We start from the raw sequence: 19,116 nt of genomic DNA on the forward strand, positions 1-19,116 counted from the left end.
GCAACAAATAAATAAATAAATTCAAAGTTAGTATTCACCAAATGCACTTGATGAACAGGAGTTTAGGTACTTGGATTTGAACTTCAGATTTAAATACTTGCCTTTTCCAAGTCAGAGCTCAAGGCATGTCACAATCATATACACAAGTTATTCACCTGTGATTGGAGGGCTAAGTTGTTCCAGAGGCAATAGAAGGTGAAGTGACTTGCCCAAGGTCACAGGAAGCACCAGTGAGATTTGAACCCTGGCTTCCCCGATTCCTAACCGGCTGTTCTAATCAATAGGTTGGCACCTTTCCTCTAGTATCTGCTTCTACAGAAGATGTACATTAAAAGTACCTGGAATAACGCACAGCTCATGGCAGAGAGACTCTCAACCCATGATCCCGTCAATTCTCAGTGACACTACTGTGCTATATTCTAGGAAATGTGTCAGATTGTCATTGACCTTTATGAGGTTATGAATGGGTTTGTTAGCAGTAAAGTTGAAGGAGTCACAGTTACCAAGTCAAACATTACTCAGACGGCTGTGTACATTCTGGAAATCTTTGATACTCCTGTGAATTTGCGGTTGGTTAGAAGGCCATTGATATGAATTGGGAAAATATGCTGACAGTATGTTACTCAGCCTCTCCAAGTTATTTTATTCCTATTCCACACAAAAACTCATGCCTGGAATGTTTCTCAGTTTAAATATATGCAACTGGTCCTAACTAGATTCCCATTTGTAACTACAATGTTGAGGTTGAGTTTAGCTATATAAAGCTTATATTTATGTTCATTAGGTATGCTCGATATACTGCTTAATATGACCAGCAGGCCAAGGTGGTTAGCAAATAATAAAATCAAAGATAAGGAAATGATCACCAAAGTAATCAAAATAAGACAGGCACAACCAAACACACATAGGATCCCACATCAACAGTTTAAACACAGGATCAGGTTGTTCTGTTGCCATCAGCCATGGAGAATGGCTCCCCGCTGACACAGGATTATTGCAAAAACAGCTCTTCATTTCTCAGTGATATATCGTGCTAGTGCTGCTGAGCACATGGTAAAAATATTTTCCATAGTCTCACTGTATGTGCATAAATATTCTAAGACATCTAAATTGGTATTCATAACACCGCAATGGGAAACAATGCAGTATCACCGGTCAGGCATGATCTGATGGCAACAAGTGAAATTTAACTGTACAAGATCAGACCTGCTTTTTGCTTTCCTTGTCTTGCCCTTTTTCATATCTTTTTATTTATGGTAACAACTGTTGCTAAGACCCTGCATTACTGATTAATGCTGACTAGTTGGAGAACCATAAAGAAAAGGCTCCTCAAAAACCTTTAAAAATAAGGAAGTATACCGTAGTTTTTATACTTACAGTGGGGGAAATAAGTATTTGATCCCTTGCTGATTTTGTAAGTTTGCCCACTGACAAAGACATGAGCAGCCCATAATTGAAGGGTAGGTTATTGGTAACAGTGAGAGATAGCACATCACAAATTAAATCCGGAAAATCACATTGTGGAAAGTATATGAATTTATTTGCATTCTGCAGAGGGAAATAAGTATTTGATCCCCCACCAACCAGTAAGAGATCTGGCCCCTACAGACCAGGTAGATGCTCCAAATCAACTCGTTACCTGCATGACAGACAGCTGTCGGCAATGGTCACCTGTATGAAAGACACCTGTCCACAGACTCAGTGAATCAGTCTGACTCTAACCTCTACAAAATGGCCAAGAGCAAGGAGCTGTCTAAGGATGTCAGGGACAAGATCATACACCTGCACAAGGCTGGAATGGGCTACAAAACCATCAGTAAGACGCTGGGCGAGAAGGAGACAACTGTTGGTGCCATAGTAAGAAAATGGAAGAAGTACAAAATGACTGTCAATCGACAAAGATCTGGGGCTCCACGCAAAATCTCACCTCGTGGGGTATCCTTGATCATGAGGAAGGTTAGAAATCAGCCTACAACTACAAGGGGGGAACTTGTCAATGATCTCAAGGCAGCTGGGACCACTGTCACCACGAAAACCATTGGTAACACATTACGACATAACGGATTGCAATCCTGCAGTGCCCGCAAGGTCCCCCTGCTCCGGAAGGCACATGTGACGGCCCGTCTGAAGTTTGCCAGTGAACACCTGGATGATGCCGAGAGTGATTGGGAGAAGGTGCTGTGGTCAGATGAGACAAAAATTGAGCTCTTTGGCATGAACTCAACTCGCCGTGTTTGGAGGAAGAGAAATGCTGCCTATGACCCAAAGAACACCGTCCCCACTGTCAAGCATGGAGGTGGAAATGTTATGTTTTGGGGGTGTTTCTCTGCTAAGGGCACAGGACTACTTCACCGCATCAATGGGAGAATGGATGGGGCCATGTACCGTACAATTCTGAGTGACAACCTCCTTCCCTCCGCCAGGGCCTTAAAAATGGGTCGTGGCTGGGTCTTCCAGCATGACAATGACCCAAAACATACAGCCAAGGCAACAAAGGAGTGGCTCAGGAAGAAGCACATTAGGGTCATGGAGTGGCCTAGCCAGTCACCAGACCTTAATCCCATTGAAAACTTATGGAGGGAGCTGAAGCTGCGAGTTGCCAAGCGACAGCCCAGAACTCTTAATGATTTAGAGATGATCTGCAAAGAGGAGTGGACCAAAATTCCTCCTGACATGTGTGCAAACCTCATCATCAACTACAGAAGACGTCTGACCGCTGTGCTTGCCAACAAGGGTTTTGCCACCAAGTATTAGGTCTTGTTTGCCAGAGGGATCAAATACTTATTTCCCTCTGCAGAATGCAAATAAATTCATATACTTTCCACAATGTGATTTTCCGGATTTAATTTGTGATGTGCTATCTCTCACTGTTACCAATAACCTACCCTTCAATTATGGGCTGCTCATGTCTTTGTCAGTGGGCAAACTTACAAAATCAGCAAGGGATCAAATACTTATTTCCCCCACTGTATACCCTGAAATTCTTTAAATGGCAATCATAATTGTGCACACAAAGTTATGCGCACATCTAATTTGCATGAGCAATTTAACTGAATGAGAATTGGGCGCTAGGCACTAATTAGCCTTAATTGAAATTTGTGCATGCATTTTTAGTTGTGCGGCTCTGAAAAGGGGACAGGGCCATGGGAGAGTCATAGGCGGATCAGGGGAATTTCTAGAATTTGTGCACTTTGTTCTAGAATAAGGTGGGGGGGGGGGATCCATGCCTAATATAGTTGTGAGGATTTGCACCAGGGTTTACGTGGTGTAAATCTGTAAATCTCAGGTCTAAAGTTGGGCTCTAAGGGGCCCTTTTACTAAGCCACATAGAGGCATATTTTCAAAGCAGTTTGGGAGGCTAAGTTCCATAGGTTTCTATGGAACTTTGGGAGGCTAAGTGCTTTGAAAATGAGCCTGATAGGCACCTACACACACTCAATGTACACCAATGTTGAGTTACCTCTCAGCTACTGCATGGCCCATGTGGTAATTTCATTTTTGACGCACATCCGCTAGGCGCCGGAAAAATTTTGTATTTTCTCGCACAAGGACAGTAATCGGCATTTTACGTGCATTGACCATTACTGCCCGGTTACTGTGCGAGACCTTACCATTAGGTCAATGGCTGGCAGTAAGATCTCAGACCCAAAATGGACACATGCCAATTCTGGTTTTGCCGCATGTCAATTTTCAGCAAAAATAAAAAAGGCATTTTTTACAGGTAAGCTGAAAATGATTCTGTGCATGCCCAAAACACGCGTCTACACTATCACAAGCCATTTTTCAGTGCACCTTTGTAAAAGGGTCCTCTAGTACATTCTATAAACGGTGCTTAAATTTCAGTGACGTTTATAGAACAGCTATTAGTGAGTTATTTTTTGGCACCAATTTTTCTGCACTATTAATAGAATTTGGTCCATAACATAGTGTTATATCCATTTTTACAAACCATGCATCCCCCTTGGGTGCTATAACCATGAGTGCGCTACACTGGAGCATTTTTACAAACTATCCATCCCCTCCCCCCTGCATGCTATAAGCATGAGCGCACTATACTGGTGCATTTTTACAAATCATGTATTCCCCCTGCATGCTATGAGCATGAGCGTGCTATACTGTTGCATTTTTGCTAAGATGCACTATAATAATTACCATAATTGTGTGGAAGGCTTTTTTTCTTTTTAGATTTTTTGCAGGTTTCATGCACTATTGCCTGCACAAGCAAAAAGAAAAGGCCTTAAAACAAAACATTAGTTTTGCAACTAGTGCAATAGCCTAGTGGTTAGTGCAGTAGACTTTGATCCTGGGGAACTGGGTTTGATTCCTAGTGTGGCTCCTTCTGACACTGGGCAAGTCACTTAACCCTCCAATGGCTCAAATTAGTACCTGTTTATACTATAAACTGCTTTCAATGTAGTTGATATACTGCCTTTCTGTGGTTTTTGCAAGTTCCATTCCCAATCTTAGAAAAATAAATTGGCATAGCGTGTGTTATATGCATGGGCCATTAAATCAGTTTATAATTACATGACATGTAATTTGCATGTGTTATATGCGTGTACACATTATCCCCAGGTTTCTATATAGTGCGACTTAAGTTATGCATACAAATCCAGTCATATTCTGGATTTTGCATCTGCAACTTAATTAGTTAACAAGTTAGTCAGAGCTGATAATTGCCAATTAAAATGCAATTGACACTAATTGGCATCAATTAAAATTTATGCACAGACCTGTCTAAGCATATTCTATAACGTGATGTATGTAAATTCTAAATTATATAGTTGAAAAGGGGGCGTGGAATGAGTGGGTCATGGGTGTTTCTAACATCTGTGTTAAAGAATATACTCGGTCTGCACATAATTTAGGTGTCAGCAGTTATATCAAGTTTTCCTTGGCGTAATTGCCCGAGACTTAATTTAGTCATGCAGATGGGCGCTCAGTGTATTCTATAAAACTGTGCAGAAAGGTGCATTCTATAAAATATGCCTAAATTTAGCCATACTATATAAAATATGCCTAGGTGTATTTTTTTTCGGTGCTGATTTTCTTTTAGGCGTTATATATTTAATCTAGTCCTATATGCGTAAAAATAGGGCAATGAAACTCCTAGCAGAGCCATACCTGTAAATATGCATAAAATAAAAACTGGCCTATAATCAAAAGAAAAATCCTTTGCTCTCTCCCCCCCCCCCCCAAATGTATTTCAAGCCTACCTTGAGGCATGACTTCAAATTATTAATAATGGATCTAGATAGCCTACTGCGCTCTTTAATAACTCTACAATGTACCATTGAGAATGGAATACTATAGAGTCTGAAAGGAAATTACTGTGAAATAATAATAAAACTTATTGTTAACCACTGGAAGAATAGTAATAAGAAATAACTGATTTGAATGCTCATTTATGGTGGAGCTGGGTTAGCTTGTTTAGGGATTATGAGATAATTTTAGAGCAAAGACATCCAGTTAGATGTTATAAATTTAACAGATGGGAGTTTCTAGACAACTATACATTTAGAGTTTAATGAGAGGTTTTCTTGTATTTTGTCTTTGCAACTTGCTTTTTTCTGAAAATTTTTCAATAAAGATATTTAAATTCAAAAATAGATATCAGTACTGAAGGAGACTGTGGCACTCCAAGAGAGATAACTGTGTGGCTCCTCTGACATGGTCTGCCGCGTCTTCTCACTTTCCTCTCTTTTGCAAAAAGAAACCTCAGTTAACTCTAAGGCGGCCATTTAATGGTTAGTGTAGGTTATCTGCCACAGGACCCACAAGGATCAAAAGGACCCCATGGCAGTTGGCAAACCCTAAACATTAGTAGATGGCCCTCTAAATAAGTCCTGTTAAAACTTCCTGCAATTCATAGTCTCACAAGTACAGCAGGTGCCAACTCTTATTTCAGCTGACCAAATTAAATATGACAGTAGATTTGGTCTGCATAGGAGCCAACTTTTCAAACTTATTGGGGGTGCTAAGCCCAATGGAAATAACCCCTCCTAGGACACATACATGGAATTTTCTCAATATTGGGGGTGCTCAAGCACCCACAGCACCCACAGAGCTGGCTTCTATTGGTCTGGTAATGACAGAGCTTGCTTGCTTGGAGTCCTCCGTTTGTCTAATGAGACACCAAGTCCACATAGCTACTGCAAAGTTTAATTAGGCAAACTTTACTGGAGTAAGAAGAGATCTCCAGCTCACATGTCTTTAACTCCAAACCCAATCAATGGTAGAACATGAAGAACTGGAGGAAGCAGAACATCAAGGCCTCATCATGCTTGACTTTGTCTCTCTTCATCGATTCCCCATCACTGAAATCTCCATTTTCCTCCTCACACTGATACCTGATATTCTCATCATTACAACGCCATAAAGAATACAATTATTCAGAAACAAAACTAAATTGTAAAATGACTGGGGGGTGGGGCGGGGGGCTCTTATTAAGCTGTGTTAAGCAGCTAATGCAGGTTTTACTGTGCAATAGATGTTAGTGTAGTTGTGCACCAACCATCACCATGAGTTAAAACCAGAGAGCACACTAAAAACCCACACACCAACTGTTTAATGGAAGAGGCGGCTGTTGTGGGCAGAGGTGAATGGCTGACTGACAGCTAGAGTGTGTAGGTTAGTGCTACACTCTAGCTGTCAAATGCTCATAGCACAGCTGCACTTTATGCCACCTTGACAGGTGGAATTATGTGTAGCCGTATTACTGGTAATACAGCTGCTGCTCTTCATTGAGGGGAAAAAAATGTGCTCATGAAGGCCCATCCAATTCTCACCAAGATCCACCCCATGTGAAGCCCCTGATCGGATCCTCCTCAGCCATTCCCTACCACCCACACTGCATACCCCTTGACCCTCCTCCCATCCTCCTGAGGGCTCACTCAGGGGTTCCCTGGTAGTCAGAAGGCATGAAGCAGGAGCGATCTTCCCTCCGCTTTCACCTCTTCTGGCTCCAGGATTCAACATATCTCTGATGATCCTTGTGGTAATCACTTGGACTACCTCTAAGATCATAGAGGAAATTGCTCCTAATATGGAAGGATGACCCTTAGTGGTAGCACAGTACAGAAAAAAAAAATGTTACAACTGCTAGTTTTACACAACTAACTTCTACTACAAAGTTCCATAGTACTTCTATAATTCATAAAATAGAATGCTTTTGTATTTCCAAGATATATCAAAGCATAATTAATATTTGAAATAAACCACTAGGATATAGTTTATTTCACTGTGCCAGAAAACATCCCCCTCCACACCCCCCTCCCCCAGCTTTTGAGCCACTAAACATGGCAAAAGCCAGTGCAGAGATGATCCAGAATTAGGAAAGGGCAAAAATAAAAATAAATAGACCATGCATCATACACTCAAGAGAACATGAGTTTTCTTGTCAGGATCTATCATCTCAACTGACAAGACAATGCCTATAACCTTTAATGAAACAGTGTCGAGACCGCATGAAGCAAGGACTCACTGCATGCCAACTTTTTTCCCTGCAAGATTCTAGCAATTGTATTAATTGACCAACTTGCAGTTCTAAGGTTAAAACCCAAGAGGGACAATCTTTATAGTGGAGAGAATTACTGATCATCAAACTCCTAAATCCTGTTATCAGGTGCTTTGTTTCACCAAAATGGCTGCCAACATTACCCTCACACTATTCAACAAACCACAAAAGCAAAGAGACTAAATAAAGCATGAGGTACACAAAACCAATATTAAGAATATGAAGAACCTCTACATATAATCTAGAGTTGCCAAGACCCAAAGATGTAGACTAATGTTACGATGACCCCTTCATAATAAATGCAAGCACATTTTGTATGGGAGAAGCGTTTCACTCCAATTCCTTGTGTTATGACACTGGATACCACATGAAAATCAGTTTTATTGTACTGTGCTTCTTGCTCTACACAAAAGATCCATATTTTTTCTAGGAGTAGCATAGAAATAAGCTGCACTCATTGCCGATGCCTCTATTCACAGTAAATCCCTAAAGAAATTTCCTAGCTCTGTTTCCATAGCAACAGGATTAGAAAGACTTTGCTCACATTTAGATGTTGAGTTACATTCAATGTTATAATACTATGGAAGAAGGTGGTGAATGAGCAGAACAGGTGCGACCCAGAAATAACTTGGAAAAGCTCACACTGAAGAAATCGGTTAGGTTTCTTTAAATTAATCAAGATTGAAAAAAACCCTTCAGGTTCTATAAATGTAAACGTGCCAAAGTCCTGTGTTTTTATGCAAAAACAAATCATTTCTCATTATTCAAATTATGTAAAGCACAATAATAGCAAAACACTTTGTACCTTTTGGATCACTAAAAGTGCTCAGGCATTTAAATCAGTTCATTGCAAATTTATTTGCCACCAAATGCCATCTGATAATGTGTATTTAAGGAGCAACACCTAACAGGAAATGTGTATTATGGCCTGTGTTTACATGTCAAAGCTACACATTTCTTTGTATAAACAGGCCATGCAGAAGCCACACCCTCTTTAGTAGTTGGGGTCAGCACCTGGCAGACTTTTGCAGTCTGAGCCCTGAAAATGGCAAGGAAGGATCAGGACCAAATAGGTGAATTTTATATCACATTCATATTGTATGCTATGAATGTGGGTGCTGTGTATTTCAGCGGGGGGAGGGGAAGGCATCATAAACTGTTGTTAATGCTGTTGGACTGTTAGTTTAATCACAAAGTGATAATGTATTTGATTGCTGGGCACATTGGATGGACTGTGCAGGCTTTTTGTAACCTAATAGTTTAGTGCAGTGGCCTAAGAACCAGGGGAGCAGGGTTCGATTACCACTGCAGCTCTGGGCAAGTCACTTAACCCTCCATTGTCTCAGGTACAAGCAAAGTACCTGTACACACTACCCAATGTGCCTGAATGTAACTCAACTTGAGCTACTACTGAAAAAGGTGTGGGCAAAATCCAAATAAATAAATTTAATTAATAAACCGCTTCATTTGAAACTATAGAAAGGCAGTATATCAAATCCCATCTCCTGTCCCTTTATGTTACTATGCTACATGGGTTTCTGCAGGAACTTAGAATGTCCCTTGGCTCCAACCCTCCCTGCCCCATGCTGCACTTTTTCAAAGATGTCACAGTTGCTGTTCCTATAGCCAGTTTTAAAGCATGGCAGCAGAAACAGGTCCAACACAGGCATGGATGGCAGCAGTATTCTGGTTCCTATCTAAATCTGGCACAGGATGCAGCTGCGTACATCCAAGCCTATGTGCAGAGAGAAGGGTGCTGTCATGGGACAAACATCAATCAGAGGATGGAGAATGACAAGATAAGTAGCACAATGACCATTGATAGAAACTCCCACGTCTACCTGGCTAATAACTAACTATCTGTTGCTTCTGGAAATGAAGCACATGGAATGGACTCTCCTGTTGGGTACTTCCAAGTGATCTGGTTTCTATCAGACAGAATGGTGTGACTCAGGGTTTTTAAGAAAAGGTATGAGTCCTTAATTCAGTGAGATGAATTCTCTTGGCTCCTAGAACAAGAGCACCGCAAAAGGACTTAAGGACTTTTGAAGGTAATAAATACAAATAAAACAAAACATAGAAAAGAAAATAAGATATCACCTTTTTATTGGACTAACAATACTTTTGAATAAACTGAATTGCTGCACAGTGTAACATTTTTCTATGGACTAAACCAGAACAATTGGCCAAAAACACTCATGGATGTCTAGAATGTTGCAAACACTTCCTTCACTTCTCAGTAAATCATATACTTATCCTTATGGACCTCAGCCGAGTCGCGTGGGGCCGTCAAACTTTCACCACTGTGACTAACAGACTAACTTCATCATTGGTCCTCTTTTGAATAATTCTATTGCTTCTATTTCTTATCTTAAACTTCTATAGACATCATCTTAAGGTACTCATCTGAATTTCGTTAGCTAAGGGTTCTTCACATCCAACATGGCATGAGTTTCGCTAAAAAAGCTTTTTCAAGGATTGCCCCCTTTTAAGTCATCTGGCACATCTTGCCCGACATAAATTGTTTAATCTATGATCTTGGCTGCTTTAAACAGTTTAATCAATTTCTATTGCCCTAGGTAAACACCTAGACCAAAGCAGCCAAGAGAATAGATCGCGACAGAGGGAATTCAAGACAATGAGAAAGCTGTTATTGTTTGTATGCATCAGCAGGGAGTAAGGTTCCCCTGAAGAAGCCTGGGAGGTGAAATGGTTCCCTGTTAGGATCGCTGCTGCTGTTAAAACTATGTTTCTTTACATACACAATGTGAAATAATTTGCTGAAATTAATGGGCACCATATGACAGAACATGAGATTGATTGTTAAAGATTTTGTTCAAATGGAGGTTTTTTTAGGCCAATGATCGAGACTGTGAGCTGTGAAAAGAAAAAGCGATGTACCCCGGCATGGGAACTATTTAACATTTGTCGCATGAGGATAACAACCAACTGGGGTCTTTTTCCTTCATTGCTCCTCATTTTTACACAAATGTGTTTTGATTCAAAAAGTGTTCATGATTAATCAGGAGTGGGAGTTTGCTCCACTTTAGTAGCTTTGGTGTATACATACTATAGCGGTTCCTTCAAATTTTGTATTTTTTTCTAATTACTGACCATTTAGGGTTTTTTTATACATAGTTTTGAAAATTTACACATTTTAACTCTCTCATGGATAGTTATTGTCCTTCATACAGTAGAATTACACAGTGTATATTGCTGAATTGTGTACAGTAGCAAGTTTGGTGACTGGCTTTTTGAACAGGATTTTATATTTCTGTAAATCTCTGATACTTTTTTAATTTCAAAACCAAAGGGAAAGTGCTATTTCATTAGCTAAAGTGAATCATAATAGGAGGTTTTGGAAGCAAATGATATCAGATTCAAGACCTCAAGATACTAGTTTCAATGAATTATTTTCACTGTGAGAAGAATTGTGTGTAGTACTTGTTAGAGAATTCTTTCACTTCAAAAATTTCCAATTTAGATTTGTTGTTGAAATGGAATATTTCTCATTCAAAAAGCCGCTAACCTCCAGCTGACTAACTTCATAGCACATGTATGCCAACTTCAATTTACTATTCTCTTCTGCTTGGACATCCCCCACCCCATATACTCCTCTTCCATTCCCTCAAAACACAAATCAACTTACACACTATACCTGGGTCCAAAGGGAAAGAGACTCTGGTCCTGCCAGTGCTATATTTCAAAATGGCACTGACTGACCCAAAGCTGGCATTTTCGAGTATGGCTGCTTTTAGAATATGGTTAGATATCACTTTTGTCCCTTTTGAACCATGAGCTTAGATTCTCAACCCAATCCTCAGGACACAACTAGCCAGTCAGGTTTTCATGATACCCACCATGAATAGGAATGACAGTACATATGTATTATGTATTTATTTGTTGCATTTGTATCCCACATTTTCCCACCTATTTGCAGGCTCAACGTGGCTTACATTGTTCCGTAATGGCGATCGCCATTTCCAGAATGAGAAATACAGAGTTATATTGCATTAAGGTTCATAGGTGACAGAGAGGGGGATAATCAAACGGGGGCACCCATCTCTAAGGACAGCCCTGTAAAGGGGCGGGGCAACCTGTATTATCGAAACAAGATGGACGTCCATCTTTCGTTTCAATAATTCGGTCGGGGTTGCCCAAATCATGAAATTTAGGTCGACCTTAGAGATGGTCGTCCCCGGTTTTTGTCAATAATGGAAACCGAGGACGCCCATCTCAGAAACGACCAAATCCAAGCCATTTGGTCGTGGGAGGAGTCAGCATTCGTAGTGCACTGGTCCCACTAACTGAATGGAAAAAGCCCTTCCCTTACCGATCCAGAAAGGAACGGTCATGCATGAAGGAAATTGCATGCAAATGAGCTGCTCACTGTTAGCTCATTTGCACACGATTTCCTTTCTAAGGAGGGGAAGCGACGGCAGTTGAGGACGTCCTGTGACGATGTCCAAAATGTGAATGTCTCCACTGCATGCAGATCTCTCATGCATATTCATGGTGGGTATCCTGAAATCCTGACAGCTAGGTGTGTGCTGAGGACTGGGTGGAAGTAAGCTTTCTGAGAGGATCTGGATGGAAGCACAAGAGGAATACTGAACTTAGAAATCAGAGTCTACCTTTGGCAATATGTATGGTTGATGGGTAATGGGGTTCTTAACATTTTAATGCGCATTGCATTAAAACAATCCACATAAAAACATTTTTAAACAAATACAATCCCTCTTCCTAAACAACAAAATCAAGCAGATTTGGATCAAAACCCCTTCGTGGCCCCAGTACTTTTCTAGAATTAAAATCTGTCCTAGGAACTCAAACTGGTATAAAACTCTGAAGAGACTTAATCTATAGTAACATAACATGTATGTAAAGATTGATGCACCACCTTCTCATAAATTATGATGGTTCGTGATTTAAAAAAAAATAATTTACCCTGATAAAAAGGATTTTCTCTCCAACTCTGTATCTTCCTTGTGAAAGTCGTTCCACGCAGAATTTATTAGGGCACTTACAAGGAGGGTCCTCAGAAATGTGCTGTACCTGAAAAAAAAAAAGAGAGATCGTAGATGGATCAGGAGGGCAGAAGACAGGCCTAGAGAAGAAAGAAAGGGACCAAATCTTGTAAACAGTAACCTCTAACAGCTAGATAAACCTTAGAGCACAGGCATTCCTAGTGGAGACAAAGTTTATCCTTTGATGGTAAATGCAATAAGTACATTTACAGCACCACTATAGATAAGACACAGAAGTAGGAATTGAGGCGCGTGGTTCAGTGTGCCTCAATTTTTCCTGTATTTTAGAACGGAATATGCCAATGTAATGCTTGTTCTAAAATAAAGGAGAAATGGACGTTTGTGTGCAAGAAACACCTGGTTTAGAAAAATAAACATATACAACAGTGTTGTTCAAGCTGGCATAAAACAGGTTATCTTTACAATCATAGAAACATAAGTGGGTATTATCCTAATGATGTCACAATGACTAGTTTCTCTTGGAGTGGGGGGGGGGGGGGGAAAACCCTTGGAGAATTAAGGGGGCTATCTCCCTAATTCCTCTAGTTCAGGGGTTTCCAACCCAGTCCTTGGGACAGACCAAGCCAGTCATGGGTTTTCAGGATATCCACAATGAATATGTATGAGAGAGATCTGCATGCAGTACCTCCATTGTATGTAAATCTTGCTCATGCATATTCATTCTGGATATCCTGAAAACCTGATTTGTTAGGTGTGTCCTGAGGACTGGGTTGAAAACCCCTGCTCTAGTGGAGTGCTGCTCAATAACAGCTGTTTCCCCAAATATTTCAGAACAGATATTCCCAAACCTGTCATGGGGGTTTCCTAGCCAGTCAGGTTTTCAGGATATCTACAATGAATGTTCATGAGAGAGATCTGCATACAGTGGAGGCAGTGCATGCAAATATCTCCTATCAATATTCATTGTGGATATCCTGAAAACCTGACTGGCTGTAGAGCCCACAGGACAGGGTTCCCAAACCTGTCCTGGGAACCACTGGTTTCAGACATAGACATTTAATTCTGATTCCATGTGTAAGAGTCAGAACTTACATGCCGCTGTTCTTTGTGTACACATTTAAATGGATGCTCACTCTGTATATGCCAGCAAGTCCATATGTGCTTCTGCACCTCCTGATGTGTATTTTATAAAACGCTCTGCATACAGCAGAGTCTTTTATAAAATACTACCAGAACTGAGCACATCTTGACCCAGACGCCTGAATTCCGTCTTGGTGTTCTATGCAAAATAGGCCTTCTGGTACTTTCCTTGTGGCAGGCAATGGAACACCTAGGTGATTTCTCCAGCAACACTATCTTATAAAGGCAGGAAGCCTGCAACTATGTAAAACCAGTCTCTCACTTGCATTCAATCACAATAGCTATACATACAGGAATCTTGCAGGTTTTCACCAAAATGACATTCTAGAAGATTACACTACAGGTTAAGAGATACAATAGTTTTCTGTACAGTGAATTTTCTCTCTGCACTACATCAGGCCAAGCATTTAAAGGTTTTTTTGGATAAAGAATATTTTGTCTGGAAACTTACTGATCTGTGGAGAATTCAGTGTCTGAAATTCAAAATGAATAGTTTGGCAAGAGAAACTTACAGCATCGTCCAGCAGCTTGCCTGTGCTCCTTTTACCAGATGATTTTGTTGGGGAAGGTGAGGGAGAGGGAGAAGGGACTGCAAGCGTTTCTTCTATTTCCTTTTCCAACTTTATTAATCCGGAAGGTTCCACGCCATACCTTTTCAAAAATGCACACGTTAGAAATCTTAACCGTCCTAGAAATGCCTGTAGAATTTACAGTAATGCTGCAATAGAGCGAGTATCACACTTTTAGCCCTGTGAGATGGGCAGATTCAGTACATACATCTGTTTCCTGCTTAAAGAGGTGCAAACGCTATCACTGGGGTACTGAGCTTATCACAAAATCAACACGAGTGGCCTAGTGGTTAGGGTGGTGGACTTTGGTCCTGGGGAACTAAGGAACTGAGTTTGATTCCCGGCACAGGCAGCTCCTTGTGACTCTGGGCAAGTCGCTTAACCCTCCATTGCCTGCCACATAGAGCCTGCCACGAGTGGGAAAGCGTGGGGTACAAATGTAACAAAAAATTAAAAAAAAATAAATAAATGCAAGCTGCATCACATAAAAAGAAAACCTGATATTCAGAGTGGCAGTGGGATTTGAAATTGTCTTTCCTGATTTCTAGTCCTCTGTTCAATCTAACCAGTATGGAACCATAAATGAAAGAGAGAGACTTCTACAGCATATATTTCCCCTAATATTCTGGGCACATATCTAGTGGACAGTTAGTTGCTGACGAACTCCTCACAACTGACTCAACTTCCATCATTGAAACCTCAGAGAAAAAGGACCAACTTCTAGCAGCTGGAATACAATCTACATAATCATTAGAGATAGATAGATAGATAGATAGATAGATAGATAGATAGATAGATAGATAGATAGATAGATAGATAGATAGATAGATAGATAGATAGATAGATAGATAGATAGATAGATAGATAGATATAGATAGATATAGATAGATAGATAGATAGATAGATAGATAGATAGATAGATAGATAGATAGATAGATAGATAAAGACACATTGGCCAGCTGTTTCATAATACCAACTAGTTTCATTAAACTTGGACACTCCAATATCATCAGTTTTGAATAATACTCCTTTTTAGACTGTTTGACCTGAAAATTATATTGAAAATATAATCTTCTCCATTTATATTTAAGCATGAAATTCCTTGATTTCCTCCTCATTCTAACTGGTGACACTGATGAGGTTAGCTCTTATTTATTTATTTTTATTTGTTACATTTGTATCCCACATTTTCCCACCTATATGCAGGCTCAATGTGGCTTACAAAGTACCTTAAAGGCGTTTGCCAATTCCGGTATGAACAATTACAGTAATGTTGTGGTACAATAAGGTTCGTGTGTACAGACACATTAGGGAATCGTAGAGAGGAAGAGTTATTATATGTCCATTACGAGCTTTGCTTTCGTTGTGTTGCAGGGTACAGGCATTTAAGTTGGGTCGGTAGGGTATGCCTTTTTGAACAAGTTAGTTTTTAATGATTCCCAGAAGTTTAGGTGATCATAAGTTGTTTTCACGGCTTTTGGTAATGCGTTCCATAGTTGTGTGCTTATTAGGCATTATGACATCACAATATCAGTTTTGTTTACCAGAGACAAACTCTTCACTCTAAGGAGGGGAAGTTATCGATATGGGCTACTGTTATTTTGCCACTAACATGTGCTATTTTAACACAGGTCCCATTTTATGTAATGACTAGCCGTTGAGCCCGTGTAAACGGGCTAGTTTTGGAATGGGGGGGTTTGATCTGGGCTTTCCTGGTTGTCAGCCTAGCTTTGTAACCACTAGGCTTGGCTCAAACTGCCAAGAAGAATGTCCAGGAGCAGCACAAAAAGGGTAGTGGATGTCTGGAATCTCCCCTCCCACCCACCTCCACCCCCCACACATGGAAGCCGAGGAGACAAAACAGAGATGAATTCAAGAAGGTGTGTGACAAATACACAACACGGAAAGCAAGAATTGAGCACTACAGTTCAAAACCTCCATACATCTTTTAAAAAGATGAGGGTATCCTGCATGGAGCCACAGTTATCAACCCTGACCACCCTACTGGGAAGACTAGATGGGCTATTTAGGTTTCTCTCTGCCAACTATGTGTTTGCCACCATGACGTATCACTATAAGGACTGAACACAATTTACGTATTTCTCCTCATCAGCAACGACTGCATTTAAAAAGAAAAAGATCCAACCTTAAAATTGATCTGCAGAGCTACAAAAGATTTACTTCTTGTAAACATTGAAAATGCCGCAGAGATTATTTAACACTGATCTAGAGTTTTGAATAATACTTAATTGACATGAAACAAAAATCTATGCATATACTAAGGAAAAGCTGGTGCAGTCTGCTTAAAAAGAATCACTTGCCAGAACTGAGTAAACACTTGTAGAGAACCCATTTGCTTCCTGTCTGTCTGGAGCTGCTCACAGACCATAAATCACCAAACTCCCACTGAGCACTGTGCCTCCACCTGCAGGCATTCAGCCTTATCCATCACATACCCAATTCCTCCCCTCCCTCCCCCAACACTTTTCCCAGGAATGCTGTTTTCATACTTCATTAAGATCAGAAGCCAAACTGTCAAATCTTTAGTCCTACTGTAACTTTTTTTAAACAGACTAGAATTATTTCTTACACTTTTGCTACATCCCAGACCTCATCATATTTTGATTGGTAGGATGGCTTTATTCATAGCGGAAGATGAAGAATAAAGATGGAAGTTAACCAGAATGATGACAATATTCCCTTTTGTGGAGTAGCCTAGTGGTTAGTGCAGCGGATTTTGATCCTGGGGAGCTGAGTTTGATTCCCATTGCAGCTTCTTGTGACTCTGAACAAGTCACTTAACCCTCCATTGCCCCTGGTACAAAATAAGTACCTGTATATACTATGTAAACCGCTTGGAACATAGTTGCAAAAAACACAAAAAGGCAGTATATCAAGTCCCATTTCCATCTCTCTCCCCCCCCCCCCCCCCCACCCCTCCTTTTTCTTTTATTTGCAGCCATTACACCCTATGACAGGCTTTTTTTGCCTCAGCTGGGGAATTGCATTTTCTGACCTTGTTCATCTAAAAATACTCCAAGTTGCTAAATTGGTACCAGAGTCTATTAACAATAGTCTACTGCATTTTAAACTCCTTTTCCCTGCATAAGGTTAAATACAAAAAAAAAAAAAAAATCTACAAAAGCTGTTCCTTACATTGGAGCATTCAAACAAAAGACAACTGGAGCTTGACTGAAAAAAACAAAAACGTCTTTATGACCACATTAAAATTCAAGTTTGTGATTAGTAGAGTTCTCCTATCCTGTGTGTATTATTTTGTTTTTTAAACGACTTATGTGGGCATACATTGTGATCACATGCTAGGTTTCCAAAAGTCATCCCAATACACACACAGACTTCTCCTACTCTCTGCAAATAAACTGCCTTTTCCATTTTATAGGGTTTCTTCAAAGATGTGAGAGGTGTGTTAGTCCACTTTTAAAGGTAATCAATAGAAATAAAAGAAAATAAAACATGGAAAAGAAAATAAGGTGATACCTTTTTTATTGGACATAACTTAATACATTTCTTGATTAGCTTTCGAAGGTTGCCCTTCTTCGTCAGATCGGAAATAAACAAACGTTGGTAGATGACAGTATATATGAGTGAAACATCAAAGCATTTTTGTAACAGTCTATATCAAGAAATGTATTAAGTTATGTCCAATAAAAAAGGTATCATCTTATTTTCTTTTCCATGTTTTATTTTGTTTTATTTCTATTGATTATCCTTCAAAGATGTGGTAAAAGGTAAAATATTTGATGCCATAAAGTGACTCACAGTCAGGCATAAAGCGATCTTAAAGTGATCTCAAATTGTAAAACTTTTCAAAGGAAAAATCATTTTCTCTTGTGTTATTCATTATAGATGTGTTTATGTGCATTATAGTTGCTCAAGGCTACAGAATTAGGTCTACTCATCTAGGGTCCCTTTTACCAAGCTGTGGCAAAAGGGAGCCTTTGCTGATGTTGACGCATGTTTTTGATGCGCGCTGAGGCCCCCTTTCAGTGGCGATCCTAGGTCGGCTGCCACCCGGGGTGGATCGCCACTGCGCACCCCCCTGGGTGCAGCGGCGTCCGTCCCCCCAGGGTGCAGCACGACACCCCCCTCCCCGGCACATCAAGCCCTCCCCGGCGCATCAGGCTCCCCCTGGGTTCATTCTTGGCTGCTGGAGGGTGCAGAGAGCAGCCGCACGCCTGTCGGCCTCACTGGCTCCCTGCTCCCTCTGCCCCAGAACAGGAAGTAACCTGTTCCAGGGCAGAGGGAGCAGGGAACCAGCAGAACCAATAGGCGCGTGCACCCTCCAGCAGCGTGCACCCAGAGCAGACCGCCCCCGCCACCCCGCCCTTCCTACGCCACTGCCCCCCTTTTACAGCAGCTGGTTAAAGGTAGGTCTTAATTTTTTTTTCTTAATAAATGGCCATGAGGCAAGTGCTTCACTTGCCACATGGCCATTTTGGTGGAGCCCTTACCACCAACCGCTGAGGTGGCAGTAAGGGCTCCAGCGCTAACCTGATGGTAACAGGGCAGCATGCGGCACTGCCCGATTACCGCCAGGTACATACCGGCGCTACAAAAATAAATATTTTTTTGTAGAGCCGGATATGACGATGCACTAGGAGTAGGAAGTACTGCCTGGGCTGCTGTGGTAGCCCAGTGGTACTTCCTTTTTAGCGAGCGGTAAGCCCGCATTGGGCTTACCCGTGCTTTGTAAAAGGGGGCCTTATTTAGCTCATGTCCACCTTTGTTAAAGCAACTTATTCCACTTAGAGAATTTTTCTGCTGGACCAGTAAGGGTGGGATCTGAACTACTGTATAATTATAAGGGCTGGTTAGTGGGGGAGGGTATGTGCCCAGAATTTTTTCTTTCCTTTTTTTTTTTTTTTTTTTTTAAATATGAGAC

The 19,116-nt window shown here is 40.7% G+C and overlaps 1 protein-coding gene across 3 annotated transcripts in view; it reads right to left on the reverse strand.

Moving 5' to 3' along the window:
• GAS2 (growth arrest specific 2) overlaps positions 1 to 19,116 on the reverse strand; it is a 98,276-nt gene that overhangs the window by 34,125 nt on the left and 45,035 nt on the right. For all 3 annotated transcript variants that reach the window (XM_030200701.1, XM_030200700.1, XM_030200702.1), the window contains exons 6-7: positions 14,157 to 14,295; positions 12,464 to 12,571 (exon numbers count right to left, since the gene is read on the reverse strand). In XM_030200701.1, the coding sequence (XP_030056561.1) occupies positions 12,464 to 12,571; positions 14,157 to 14,295 (247 nt within the window). The remainder of the gene's footprint in view (positions 1 to 12,463; positions 12,572 to 14,156; positions 14,296 to 19,116) is intronic.

This window comes from Microcaecilia unicolor, chromosome 4 (assembly GCF_901765095.1).
Source record: "Microcaecilia unicolor chromosome 4, aMicUni1.1, whole genome shotgun sequence".
Taxonomy (NCBI): domain Eukaryota; kingdom Metazoa; phylum Chordata; class Amphibia; order Gymnophiona; family Siphonopidae; genus Microcaecilia; species Microcaecilia unicolor.